This window comes from Falco rusticolus, chromosome 1 (genome assembly GCF_015220075.1).
Source record: "Falco rusticolus isolate bFalRus1 chromosome 1, bFalRus1.pri, whole genome shotgun sequence".
NCBI classification, from domain to species: Eukaryota; Metazoa; Chordata; class Aves; order Falconiformes; family Falconidae; genus Falco; species Falco rusticolus.
Window position 1 is genome coordinate 94,044,808 of NC_051187.1, and position 14,816 is coordinate 94,059,623.

Here is a 14,816-nt window from a genome sequence, read left to right on the forward strand (position 1 = left end):
ATCTGAATTAAACTGCAATGCTGAGAAGAGAGACAGGGACAGGGACAAGGAATGCCAGCTAGTCTGCCTGCCCCTGCTTCTGGCCCTCTCCCCCGTTAAGGTATCTGTAAGCAGTATTTTATCATTCAGAACACTACTACTTCCAAGTTTAAAAGCAGAAAGCATACATACTGAAATTGCAGAATACTAAGTATTTCAAATCCGACAACCCAACACAGAAGGTTTAACTAGAACTGAGAGCAACAGAGCTTCATCTGATCATCCCAGGCTGCCTGCACCATTATTAAGTCAAGCTCCTTGAACAGTCTTAAGGGCTAACATACTTTTCTTCAGTTTTAAGTCTTTCAAAGGGCCTTGCACAAAGCAGCCATCTCCAAGAATTGAAATGGTTAAACAAAAAATTATGTTACATTGTAATTTAAAGGTTGCTCTTATACCTGGACTGCAGTTCAGTAAATGGTCATTTATTTGCTACTATCATGTAAATGAAGAAATTCTCAGAACATATATAGATATGTATATAATTCTTTTTCCCAAATATATTTCCATGTTTTCAGGAGGATGAAGTAAATACCTTGAAGTATGTTTTATTTCAGGAAACTAAAATGGAAGTAATCTTGTTAAAACAGAGAAACAGAACAAGTCAGCTTAATATTCCTTCCTTATTCATCAGTTAAGTAACTTATCTTACTGAAGATGCTGGGATTTATCACAGTTCTTTCTCAAAGAAGAGAATAACTCCAGGGATGCACCAAGGCAAAAGGCTATACTTCTCAATTATATTAAATAATGCAAGAGATTAATCTTTTGGGGTATACCGTAAGTCTTCTCTATCTCAATTTCCTATTTATTCCTAATCAGCTCCCGCAGAACAATTTCTGCATGTTCAGTAATGGTTTAAGAAAGACTCTCACTCCAGGCCATCTGGGCAACAAGCAACCTGAAGGTAACTGCTGCTAGCACTCCTAAAACGCACAGGTCATAGCAACAACCATAAAAGAATTCAAAGTCACTAAGGAATCTTACAGAAAAGATTAAACGATAATTACAACAAACCAAAAAAGAAAACAAAGGCTTAAGTTTTACTGCCTTTTGTAACAGCTTTGGCATTACAAATCAGTTCTCCATATTGTAGTGACATCACTTAGTTACGAAAAGGAGACTTATTATGACTATCACCATAGTATCTGAATACTAGAAGAGACAGAAGATTATTTGGGTATTGTAGCAGAGCTTCACTCAGCCTAGCAAATATCAGAGCCTCAGCAGCCACTTCAAGAAATTAACAGAAGTGTCACCATTCAACCTTTATCAGAAAGGAAAACTATACCAGAATTGGTGGCAATGATGGAGGTTAAAAGAAAGATTAAAAAAAAAAGATCAGCAGTTTTTAAATGCCAGGAATTATATATAGGTATTTTAGAGAATGTAAATTAATTACAACAACAAGTGTAGGTTCTGCAATGGTAAGTTATTTACCATCTTTTTTCCCATACAGAAGAAAAGCCAGCAGAAAGGACGGAAATCTTGCTTAGAAAAACCGTTAACAGTCTTTGTGAATTGCAACCTTGGCGCAGCATCACCTGCACCTGAGCAAGCTAACAAAAGCATCACTTTGGGTCATGTCTGGCCACTCTGATCATGGACAGAGCAAGTTACAGATCCGCTGGGAAGAAAGGATGGGAAAGGGGATACAGTAACATGTTCTCACATCAGAGTCAACACACAGCACTGTACTAGCTACTAAGAAGAAAGTTAATTTCATCCCAGCTGAAACCAGGACAAAGTTATCTAAGTCTCTGAAATTTCTGTATGGACAAATTAAAATGAAGTCTGATCAACACAGACTGGAAAGACAAGTACAAAGATGAGCTACTTCTGTGCTCCCACTCCTTATGGATACATAACGTTCTCTTCAGAGAACAAAGCCGAAAAGAAAACAGGCAGATGAGGACGACAACTGATCTGGCACAGCTGTTAGAAGACACACAGGTGCACAAATACCTTGCTTAACACACCCAAACCTCAGCTTCCAGAAAGCAGTCAGGTTTCCAGAAACGCTGACACTGGACTGCCAAAACATCATTTCCAAAACAGTTCCATCAACACCGAAATTGTTGTGTTAAGTTTCCACATAGAAGACGCCACTTTGAAAGGGATATCTGTTTCCATAGAAGACGCCACTTTGTCTGTTAAGACAGAAACCGATATCCCTTTCAGTTTTCTTTAAAGTTGTATTTTTCCCATAGCATTTTAAGTTAAAGTGTGGCTGGCTCCGTTTTGACCAAATGTTTCACCTTACAGCCCTGACAGATGTTGTATGACACAACCTCCAAGACAAATATTTTCACTGAAAAATAGCATAGTGCTTTCCTCACTATTCACACCTAAAGAATTAGAAAAAGAGAAACCAGAGTGAAACACTAGGACTCAAATGAAAAACAAGTTTTTCAGGAGGGCTTTCATTACTATACTTTCAAGCAAGTATAATTTCTAAGTTGTATGTATCTTCTGGGACCTCTGTAGCCATCAAATGGAAAAATGTGAGATTCAGCGTTTAATATGAATTCAAAGGTTATTAGATTATCACAAGATTGTTTGCCTTCTCTCTCTGTTCTTCTCCCTATTTCCCCTATTTTTTATCCATCTCTTTCCCTTTTGTTATCGTCCTTTTATTCCTACTGCATTTAGTTTTCATTCATCTCCCTACACAACATTTTATCATAATTTACCACGATCCTCTCAAAAGAACATTAGCAATGCCAGACCGTTGTATAGTCTGTGCTATCTTTGTAACAAATTTACATGTCTACAGAACCATTTTACTAATAAAACAAATAAATTATTAGTCTAATGTTTTAGAAAGCTTTCCATTAAACTGAATACAGAAGGTGGGCAGTTCAAGACTCCCAAATTTCTACCATAATCGCACATACACAAAAAACCCACAAATGTGCAGTGTCACTTAGCAGTGCGTCATGGGGAACAGTGTGCCTTATCCTCTTTCCTTTCCTCTCCTTGTGCAGGTACGTGCTTCTTTGCAGCCCAGTGGTGGATGAGATAAGGGAAGTGATTCCAGCTGGAACTACACTTCCCTTCTTCCCCATTTTTGTGGATGTTGCCCTGGACCATATTCAGTCATGAACTGTTCCTCCCAATACCTGTATGAGGTAAGCTGATGAGACATTCTCCACTTTCCATGAAGCCAGAGAGGACAAGCCCTCAGCAGGGCTCAAAAGGTGACTAATGACATGAAATTCTCATAATGCAAACAAAAGCTACATAAGTTTGGCTGCACTCTAATTTCTTGTGAACCTAAGCTTGAATATCTTTCACAGTTTAGCCAGCTGCTAGCAGAAGTGCAAATTTGAACTGTATTAACACTCTATTTCATCACCGTTTATAATTAGGTGCTCAAAATTTATCACATATACATGAGAGCAGACAGCTGTGGGGGAAAAGATGGTTCATTTACATTTAAGTACTGCAATTTCATTTCAGGAAAAAAAAACGCCAGACCATGACATTATAAAAGAATCCTTTCCCTCATACATATTAATTCTGTTTTGAAAGCATTCATTTCTTTAAACCAACCACAACTTTCAGTTTCAATGAGTTTTTATATCATAATTTCATTAACTTACAGGTAGTCTAATATTTTTTTCTTATTACATCTTAGTAATTCTCTAAATTCAGCATGACAATTAAAATTTTAAGATTAATTACACACAGACAGTAAGTTTTCAAAAGGATAATTCTTAATTTAAGAAAGAATTTATCAACTACCATCAAAAAATTATTCAAAACATAACAGTTGAATGATTTACTGCAGCAGACGCATTAGGTTACATTTTAACATGCAAACTGTTATTTTCAATTTAATCATGGATTGTAACATATTCAGTGACATCTGAATATGTCCGAGTAAGACTTAAAATATCTAAATTTTAAAAAAAAGATTCCATGATGAAAACAGTTTTTGCCTAATCTTTATAAACTCATGCTAAATTATTATTACTGAGCCAAAGACACTGAAGATAAACATCTTCCGCTACACTTTGCTATCCCATCTCTGAAGGGATAAAAATCTAGATGCCAGTTTTGAAACAGCTTCCAAGCTAAAATGACTAACCAGTTCCAACTAAAAAAACCAACTATAAAATTAAATTCACCTATGATCATTTACAGCCATCTGCTCAGAACAATTTTCTCACTAGTGAAAGCCTTATTTCCATATGGTCTCAAAGTTGAAAAATTGCTCTTTATTATTACTCTACCTAAACTACAAATGGAAGTCTGTTATAGTAAACTTCCAGACAGTAAACTTTCTGGTAAGCTGAACATTTCCTGAAATCTTGTTTCTTTCTACCGAATTCCAGAGGGGGTAAATCCTATTACACTGAACAGCCACTGAACAGCACAGGTTAATTTAATGGAAAACACTCAGAAATAAGTCTTTACCATCTGTTTTCACATCTATTGGCATATCAAAGAATGATTCACACTTGTATCATAAAAAGATGCGTAAGTGATTTAAATAGGTGTGTTCTTTGACAAATATAGCATGCATCTGTTTGACTTTCTTCACCTTTTACCTTAAACAGGAAGTTCTCATTCTCTAATGTAATGCTCATCCCTGTAGTTGAAACCACCATGGTTTAAAAAGAGGGTATGTACAAAGTTTATTACATAAATTATTCCTTACAATGTGAAAGCGAAGCTCTTCAGTAGTTCCAAATTGCCTCTGTACAGCAAGTGATCTTAACACTATTTCCCTTACTAATAGTTCCTCATACCCAGCTACCTTTCCTCTCAAATTGTCCAACTGATGAACATAAAGAAGATGAACTCAGAACAAATGCTCCCAGCCAGGACTTTACCTGAATTTTTTGCTACAACTGGAGAAGGCCTTCTGCACTTGAAAGCTTGTCTTCTCTCCCTCCAAAAACTATGTCTCAGCAACATGCTTTAACTTACTTTTCATTTCTTAAAATAAAAGATTTATGGTCTTAGATTAGCCATATAGAAAGATGACTTTAAAGAACTCTAACGTACATAGGGAAAGGAAGAAAAGTTTATAAATGTCAGCAAAAGATCAAGCAGATCAACATAGCCAAGCAGCACAAGTGAAAATAAATGAGTGGGAAAAGCAGTTACTACGACATTAAGAAACCCTACAAACCATAGTGATAACATACACTATGACATACACTAATTCTCAGTAGGAGCTACTGCAGGGAGGTACAACACAGAGTAGTTATAAAGGGAATTACCTTACATACATCTATACAGAAGCTATCTGTTACAGCTGGCACCTCCAGGAGTAATGTGTTGTTACAGTGACCAGCAGCAGAAAGATCAGAAGAGGGAAAACAGGTGAAGAGTTAAGAACAAGAGATAAAATACTCTGCAATACTCAACACATTGGAACATCAGAGCTGCCACTACAGTCCCAACAATCATTAAAAGGAAGCACCATTCATATTATTTACTCTGTTACAGGGGAAAAAAACCCCCATATTACTATTTCTTATATAGTGATTTTGTTGTATAGAAGCAGGAGGGTTCTAAAAAAAGAATGATAAAATGGGGGGAAATCCCAACTCTTAACTCACAGATCATCTAGAAGTTTTACTCTATTCCAGTAATTTCATTTATATACTTCAAATATCATGGCTTAACTTTCATCTCTTCCAAAGACATGAGTTAACAGGCTCGAAGTTTAACATTTCATAGTATAGCTGTGTTCCCTTCTTTCAACACATACTAATTTAGAACAGTTAAAAATATATTACACATCATTTACAAATAAACATCCACATAAGGCCTTTAAAGCATAATACCTTAGTTAAAAATAAAATTCAATGGGCTTTTCTCTGAAAAATAACTGAGGTTACCAACCTGAAATCACCTTTATTGTTCACCACCCTCTCTGGAGGGCAGTACTGTGCAGAACTTTCTAACACCACAATGTCTACTGTCCTTGTGTTATTCCCACGTCTGGTTTGTACATGGCAGCCCCAGTTTCCTGTGGAGCCAGCCTGAATGTTTGAGATTGTCAGTGCACTGGGAAGATAAAACAAACAAAACCTGACAGTCCTTCTTGCAATAAAATTTAGATTAACTTTTACCAAAAGATTAATGAAGTACAGAAAGTCAACGGAAGAAACAGCCAACTACATTCAACTGTGAGTGATCTTACAAAACTAGAACTATCTATGAATCAAATTACTGTAATTAAGAGAGAAATAATTTACTAGCCTTCTAGCTCTCGATTTTGACAAGGTAAGAAGGAAAAAGAACACCCATTGGAAAAAAGTTCCTTGACTTCAGAAAGCAGAGGCAAGAAGTCCAAACTCCCCAGGCGTTACCATTGCTCTTCAACACAAAATCTGTATAGTTGTTCCAGAAAGGCTAAACTAAAATAGTTTCCCAAATGCTAATTTGTGATGAAGTTAGAAGGCCTAATTTACTAATACAATTACAGGATATTTAAGCAGTAGATGTTGAATGAGTCAAAAATCTGCTGCAGGCAGTACAGATTATACTTATAGATCTCTGCTGCAGAACTTCAATATTACCATCTGTGGTATGCTCAAAAGGAAGAGGAAAGAATCTATGAGTAGTTCACTTAAATGCCTTGTTTTCATAATTTTAATGTTTCAAGAAAACAAATGTATCCTACCACAAACGTATTTTACATGAACTGCATCGGGTAATCTTTGGGAGATAATTAAAATCCAACTGCAACAGTCTTGGGCAACCTGCTCTAACAAATCCTGTTTTAAGCAGGTAGGTTTCATTAATCAAATCTCTAGAACTCCCTTCTCACACCTGACACTGACCAAACACAGGTGATTTAAGACATGTGTCAAGTTACAGATTACTTCCCTGCTTAGGATGTTTCTGTCTATGTATGTCCACTCAGCAAGGACACTGAGGGCCTTACTGGTTATGGAAATAGTCGTGAAATCAGGGAAGAAAATAAGGAGTGGGAAACACATTTTCTCTTCATGGATTCACCTTGCAATCAGTGAGCAGTTATGGATCATGTTTTTTTCAACAAAAATACCCTGGGACTCATCAGTTTCCACTATCTTTCCATCCTGATACCACAAGACTTGCATGTCTTGATCAATATATGAAGCCATACATTGGAAGGGTAGACTATCTCCTTCAAAGACAACCTGACGCTGAGATGGAGTCATATAGAAAGATGGTAATTCAAGCGGCGGTTCTAGAATTCAAACAAAAGCACAATTAATAGCAAGGATCTGTTACATACATGATTTTCAAAAGAGTACAAAAATATACTATCAGTTACTGGTATCACATCCCTGTAAGCTGCATATTGCAGGATTCATACAAAAACTACATTTAATGCATCAGGTATCGAAAAATAAAAAAAAAAAAAGAGAATTTGTAACGATGTGTATTCCTTTAATGTAATACATTTCAAAAATATTTTGCTAGCCCACATCCAAAAGAGTGAAAAACACGAACTTGAATAAAAAATATATTTATGCATTTCACTTCACAATTTCTCACTATTAAGATTTCAAAATCACAACTAATTATGTTTTATTATTTTGACAGAGTAACTCTAATACAACAAAGTTGTTAAGCAAGTTGGTCATGGTTTCGTCACAAGAAGACTAATCAGCAACAGTATCACCATGTAGGAGAGTTCAGTCACAAAATGAAGACCTTTTAACTTCAGAAATTTGGGCTTGGAATCATTTGCAAGACTAGCTAGACTTTGGAAACAATTACCAGTTTCTGATTCATCTTGTGAAGTTGAAGTAAAAATCCCTGAAAAACATGGATTAGCAGGAAAAAGGAGTTTATGTCCACAGCATGCTACTGATCCTTAGTTTCTACAGACTGACATCCACAGTCATCAACTTATCATTTCTTTCCAAAAGCAAACACCATTGAATTGCAACTAAAGATCAGCCTTTGAAAAAGAATCACTATTACCACTATCATACAAGTGCTGAATTTCAGGGAAACAAAACAAAGCAAAAAAGTCTGTTCATTAATATTAACAGAATCTGGAATGCATTAGAAAACAAGTGTCAGTTGTGAAGAGTGCTTACCACAGGTTAGAAGCTCCTGCTTAACACCCGTCACTGTCTGCGACTGAAGTGACTTGGGATAGGCACATTTAGTTTCACGTACAGTTATATTTCTTTCTTTTAACCACTGATGCATCCACAGTATGTTGCAATCGCAAAGAAGATAATCAGTCTGAAATTCTCTGCAACACAAACCAGGTATGCAGTGTGACAAAATGCAACACTTGAAGGTATGAAAACTTGACATCAACAGCTACGCAGTGCCCTTCTTTGTCACAGATACACAGACAACAAGCAGTCAAACCCTGAAATACAGTGGAGCTGCCTACCCCTACATACTGGAAGATAATCTAATCCTCTGCAAACTGTGCTCTAAGAACAAAAGTACACGGTCCCCAAGAAAAAGAATCCTCTCCATAAACACACGGAACATCTAATACCCATGCATGAAAAAATTTCTAGTAATTTCTTTCATAGAAGGAATTCGCATAATTTAAGTCAGCAATAACAAGGAAATACTTGAATATGCATCACCATAACTTAAGAACACACCTGACTGCTTCATTTTAGCAATCAAATGCTTTAACAGAAAAATCAATAGAAATATAAAAATAGACTCCCACCCCTTTCTCTTTTCAGACCCACTATTCACACAAATTAAATGATATTTTTATTCTACTTTATACGAAAATCATATAAGGCTTTTCATTGATTCATAAAGTCTTCTCTGTATAATTTAATACTTTCTACTAAAAGACATACCAAATCCCCCCACAGCTGACTGTTGTAAGCTAAACTGAAACAGACCATAAATATTTTATCTGTTTAGAAACAGTTAAAAATGTATCAAAACATATTGCTGTGTTTACACTGTATTTTACCTTTAGTGAAAACATTATTTTTTTTCTTTTTGCAAATATCTAGAGGGTAACACAACATCACAGGCAGAACACTTCAAACACTAAATCAACACTCCTGTGAAACTCCATTTGGTCTTTGTTCACAGGAATTCCTCCAGACACACATTTTTAATAGCAATGGTTATATCCACGTTCTTTTGTCAGATCTGTGATGTTCTTGGATAGCAAACTTCATGTGCACAATTAAAGTATCAGGAATAACGTGAACAACTAAAAGAAGCTGCAGAAGGGAAACAAACGTTTGACTTTATAAACAAGAAATTAACTCAGCATCAAAGCCAGAAGTCAGACCTTTTCAGAAAGTCCCAGTACAGTAAGCCAACTGTCATGACTACCAGGGAAAAATGCAAGCTATTCATCAGCACCGATACTCTTTTTCATTTACTTTCTTCTTTACACAGGATTACAGCTCTTATGCAATTTAAGGAGAGAAAAATACCATGAGGTTGCGATGTACTCACTGATGTGTGTAACAGAACTAATACTGCTCTTCAAGGACTAAGATCTTCCTTAAAAGTCTTTGTTCCCTTTGTTAAAAAAGGTGTAAAGCACTAATCGTTTAATAAAAGTAATAAATTATGCATACAGAATAGAACTTTCTGAAGCCCAGATACCAGTATAGATTTGTTCTCTCGGAACTATGTAACAAATACCAAGCATCTTTTGAAGGAAGTTGTATGAACACTAGATTTCTGTACATACATTTCCCATGTACTTATTCAGACAAAGAAACCATTCTTATGACGTTTAAAAGTAAAAATGCAAAACCATAGTACAAGCAAGCATACATAAAATGTTTTTTAGGAACAAAAATAACTACACAAATTAAGATTAGATACAATAAGTACTTACAGAGACTTCAGCGAACCAAGATGATCAAATGTTCCCCGTGTAAGTGTAGAAAACAGATTTCCAGAAAGATTCCTAAGAAATAAAAGCATTACGTTTTGAACTCATGCTCAAGCAACTGACATTTGCATTATAAAAAAAAGATCCCTTTTCAAGATAACATTATTTTAAAACCTCCAAGATACTATTATGACACTGTGTCATAGTTCACCAGACTAAGAATAATAATCAGGTCTGATAGATCCTATTTACAAGAATCAAGAATTCCAAAATAAAGTATGCCCCATACTTCTGAATGATTTTAAGACTGGGAATAAGGATTGAAAGTAAATACTTTCTTTTGTATTTAAAGCAACAACTAGCACGCGCCGAGCATAAATTTCATTAAGTTTAACATTAACTTTGCTGTTCACAGTGAATTGATGTGTTGATACTAACATCCTAAAAAGAAGCACGTTAGATCTAGCAGAATGTTTTTTTAAAATATTATACATCCCACTTTCCCTGTATCAGTGAAAGCACTGCATAAGCAGCTAATGACCAGGGCAAAGAAACATTCCATAATCTTGTATGTTATTTTCTTAAAGTAAATTACAAACTACAAAACATGCAAGAAAGCTAGCAAAACACAACCACACTGACACTACGGTAGATGGCATAGATATTAAGATTCCATAACTGTAAAATATTTTTCTAGGAAAGATAATTTGTACAGTCCGCTAGTCATCATCCCCCTCACTATACCTTTAAGAACCTGGAAAATCACTACTAAGCAGACAGAGCACTGAGTAGCATGCGTTTGGCTGCCCCCACTGTCCTTTATTTTTAAGCTTGCTACCAAGTAACAAACCACAATCACAGCCACATTGCATGTTTTTCCAAGTGCATACTTAAAGCACTCCCGTTGAAACAAAGAATGGTAGCTTACATAAAACTAAAACTTAAGTGAAATTATATACAACAAATTATACTTACAATCTAATAAGATTTACAAGTCCTCTAAATATATCTGCATTCAGGCAGCCTATTCTGTTATTAGTTAAGTCTCTATAAATAGGAAAAAGCAAAAATTGGAGTAAATTGGTTTATTACCAAATGATATACAGCCTGCAAACAGAAGTATTTAAACTAAAATTAATGAGTAACAGTTTGCATCATATATACGCTTAGGTTTTTTTCAAGAAACCCAACAAGTACTGCTATAATGGCGTACACACACACACACCACCCTCATTCCATTTCCAAAGCAATAATAGTTTGCCCATACACTGTTAAATGAACCCAGCCTTACCACTAAATCCCCTTAGAAAAGGATTAGCTTACATCACTACAAAGTACATTATTTCGCATTTGTACAGTATATTCATCATATTCATTACATCGCTCAATTTTTTGATGTGCCAGACACCCCTATACTAGTGTGTTTATTGTACATAAGTAGGACCACTTCTATATTTATACTTACATAAAGATTTAAATATTATACAATATAGGTATTAAATTGAATTGCCAAAAATCTTAAAGGAATAAAAATTAAGCTTGCAAGTAGTAAAGGTCCAGACTTGGTCCTTCAGCTTTATTTTTAAGGTTTTCAAAAGTTTTGCTTTTCTTTGAAAATTTGGGAAAAAAAATTCAAAAATTACCAACAAAATTTCCTTTTAAGTGAGCCAGATTATCTGACCTGTGACAAATGAACATACTACAAAAATGTAAAGAAAGCTGTATGCTGACTAAAGGCGGGGGGAGGGGGGGGGCAGGCTGGGTGTGTGTCTGCCTGTCTGTGTGTAGCACTGAAATCACTAAGACCTAAAAGCTCCCCCAGATATTCTGAAAATCTGAAGAGATTTTTCTGAAGAGAGGCCATCATGCTGAGGTCTTGTTTGTCAAATTTCATCTGGGACAGAATTTTTACACCCAAGGTATAAATGCCAAAAAAACATGTTAATGGGAATGTTGGCACAACCTCCAATAAATAAAGCAGCATTAGCAGTGCTGTAACTTCAGTGTAGTATTAATAGCAAGGGACTCTCTGTTCCAGTAAGACCTTTGGGGGAAAAAAAAAAAAAATTGTGAGGAGTTTAACATTTAACAAAACATGACTTCATGGCATCAAAGCCCTGAATGAACATTCATCCAGTGATGTTTCAAGCCACTGCAATACAAAGAGGGAGGAATAATACAACAGACTGTCAGTAAGAACAAGGGAGACTGCCAAGCCACAGGCAGTGGATGTTCTTCAGTCATAAGACTAAAAGCAGACTTTGTGTCATACATAAATACATGTGTGTGTGTGTGTATAAATTTAGACAACAAGTATTCAACTTTTAATAATATAATAGCCTTGCTGTCTAAATTTCCAGAAGCTAAGACTAAGTCTACTCTCAGGGTTTTTTTTGTTTATTTAAAATGACTAGCTAGATATACTACTTACAGTCTTTTCAGAGATGAAAGTCCCAGAAAAGCTCCTGGATCTATAGTACTAATAAGGTTGTTCTTAAGGTCCCTGTGGAGAAAAATTAAGACATTTAGCACGAACTACCCTTTAAAACAGATATACATGCATGAAGATAGACTTGCCTCAGCTTGTTTGAAAACTGTCCAAAAGCCCTGTACCACATATGTTAGAGAAAGTAGAAATAGCATCTTTAAAAATTTGAAAAATCTTATTTTAACTAGAAAGAATAGAAACAGCATGTGTATTCCTTTAAATATTCTATCAGTTCCTATCACATGAAAGGGTATAGTCAAAGACACTTTGCCACATTATCCAAATAGATTACAGCTGCTCAAGGTGTAGTATTTGCTCATTACACAGTACAATACTATTTAGGCACAGTGTTTTCCTGTCCTACCAAAAGCAACAAAACAAGACTCTAAAAATACAACAAAGACTCAACACTGAAAGTCTCCACCAACATTAGTACAGAAGCAAAGCCAGAATCCCAAATAATGCTGGTGAAAAAATTCAGAGCACAGGTTTTGAAATCTTAAGTTTCCAGAACAGGAGATTGTAAGGAGAAATGTAAAGTAACTATGGCATTAAACTGCTTTATTAATTGTACAAGTGATAAAGAAGTCTTAACTCCTAACATGAGATGTTTTGCAGATATATCTTAATTTGAAAGGCCACAGAAAGCATCTGGCAGCATCTACACACTTCTGAACAAACTTTATGACTGCATGAATGCTAAAATTATTTCTACCTCCTTATTCATCCCAAATCTTTACTACACTACTATCCGAAACTTCATAGGCAGGCACTTACTACTACAATAAAAATTTTCTCACTCCTTGGCAATATCTGAAAATACTGCATTTGAGAGGAAATTCAGTAATTTCAATTAAAAGCAATGTTTTAGTAAGCAAGAGTAGAAAAAACATCCCTAAGTCTACCACAACTTTAATAATACTGCCTGAAAGAACAGTACACCTACCATCACACAGATATACATGATCAAAAATATGAATTCATCCTGAGATTTTACAATAGCATTTCCTACAGCCAGATGAACTAGTATTGCTGCAATAGTGTCATGGCACATGGATCATGCTTCAATTTAAATACTTGAAATATTGAAAATTAATTTACTGTACTGAAAGGTAAATTTAAAGTAGAACTGTGACACATACACAATTCTCTTATCAGTTTCATTTTCTTGCCCTGTATGGTGGCATGGCAGGGACTGCCAACTACTTCCAAAGCAGTATTCAGAAGCCTGAAGAACTGCAAAGTTTGTAAGCCTCTTTCAGCAGGCTATAAACACAGTACCAAGACCGTGACAAACTAGAGAATACTAAATGTTATTCATCACTTATTTACCATCAGTCTTTGGAACAGGGAAGAAAAATGATATTTACTGTTCGTATTTTAAATTTCAGTTTAAAATCATATAACTCCCACTGAGAATCTCCCTACGGAAAACACTCGGGGAGATCAACCTTGACAACATGCCTTGGAAATCCACTAGTCTAGATTATCAGTGATTTTTAATTTCATTACTTAAATTAAAAGCATACTCCCTGATACAGCTCTTTCTTATATCCACTGCTTCAGTAGAAAGAAAAAAAAAAGTTTTAAAATTAAAAGCAAGCAGTTCATTACTTCCACAACCTGTTTATACATTGTCAGATTAGTTGATAAAAACTGACTAGTCTATTCTTCCTGTAATTTTTTGTTCTTTTCCCTCCCCTTAGTAGGTCTTAATGCTGGTTCCAGAAGGATAATTACACTAGAATTAATAAATTTTTAAAAAGAAATGCCAACAGTTTTCATGTTTTCCTAAAACTCATTCAATGTATATTCTGTATTTTGTAGATAAGACAGCAAAGCATTAATGAACCGCCATACTAAAATAATTCTAAAAAACCACCCTGAATGCCCGAAGTATTAGCATTTGCTCAACCTGCAACTACAACAGTTGGGGTGTCTCTACTTAGGGTTTCCCCCCCTCCCAGTAGCAGTCATTAGTAAGCAGTAGCTATGAATTCATCTACCAAAAAGTATGAGCAGATGAAAACTGAGAGATATTTAAAGATCTCAAAATTAACACAGCGCTGACATGTCTGGCAGCTCTTCAGAAACAGTAAAAGATGTTGATATACAGGCTGGTGCAACTGCCAGGACTCCAGGATCTAAGACAGTTTCTCGAAGAAGAAATTACACTTGGTTAAACCAACGGACTGGTAGGATTCTCACATATAAGGGAGGTGGGAGAGACAATCTCATTAGAAAGTTGTGTTTGGCTTTAAGGTTTTTGTTGTTTTTAACACTTACAAATATATTTATACCAACTATTGAGTTTTAGAAACAGGAAATTAATTATCCCAGCCACTGATTTTAATAAATTTTCTTTGGCAAAGCTCAACCAACAGGATATAGTTATACATATTTATTTGTCCAAATCAAAGAAAATCTGTCCAAAACATCCATTAGAAGATGGTTTCAGTTAGGGTAATATTACAACTTCCC

General features: G+C 35.4%; 1 protein-coding gene across 1 annotated transcript in view; it reads right to left on the reverse strand.

Annotated features, from left to right (window-relative positions):
* The window catches only part of ADGRA3 (adhesion G protein-coupled receptor A3), a 56,645-nt gene that overhangs the window by 21,540 nt on the left and 20,289 nt on the right, over positions 1-14,816 (reverse strand). The window contains 6 exon segments of the mRNA XM_037390454.1: positions 5,902-6,066; positions 7,024-7,237; positions 8,100-8,260; positions 9,851-9,922; positions 10,823-10,894; positions 12,279-12,350. Coding sequence (XP_037246351.1) covers positions 5,902-6,066; positions 7,024-7,237; positions 8,100-8,260; positions 9,851-9,922; positions 10,823-10,894; positions 12,279-12,350 — 756 coding nt within the window.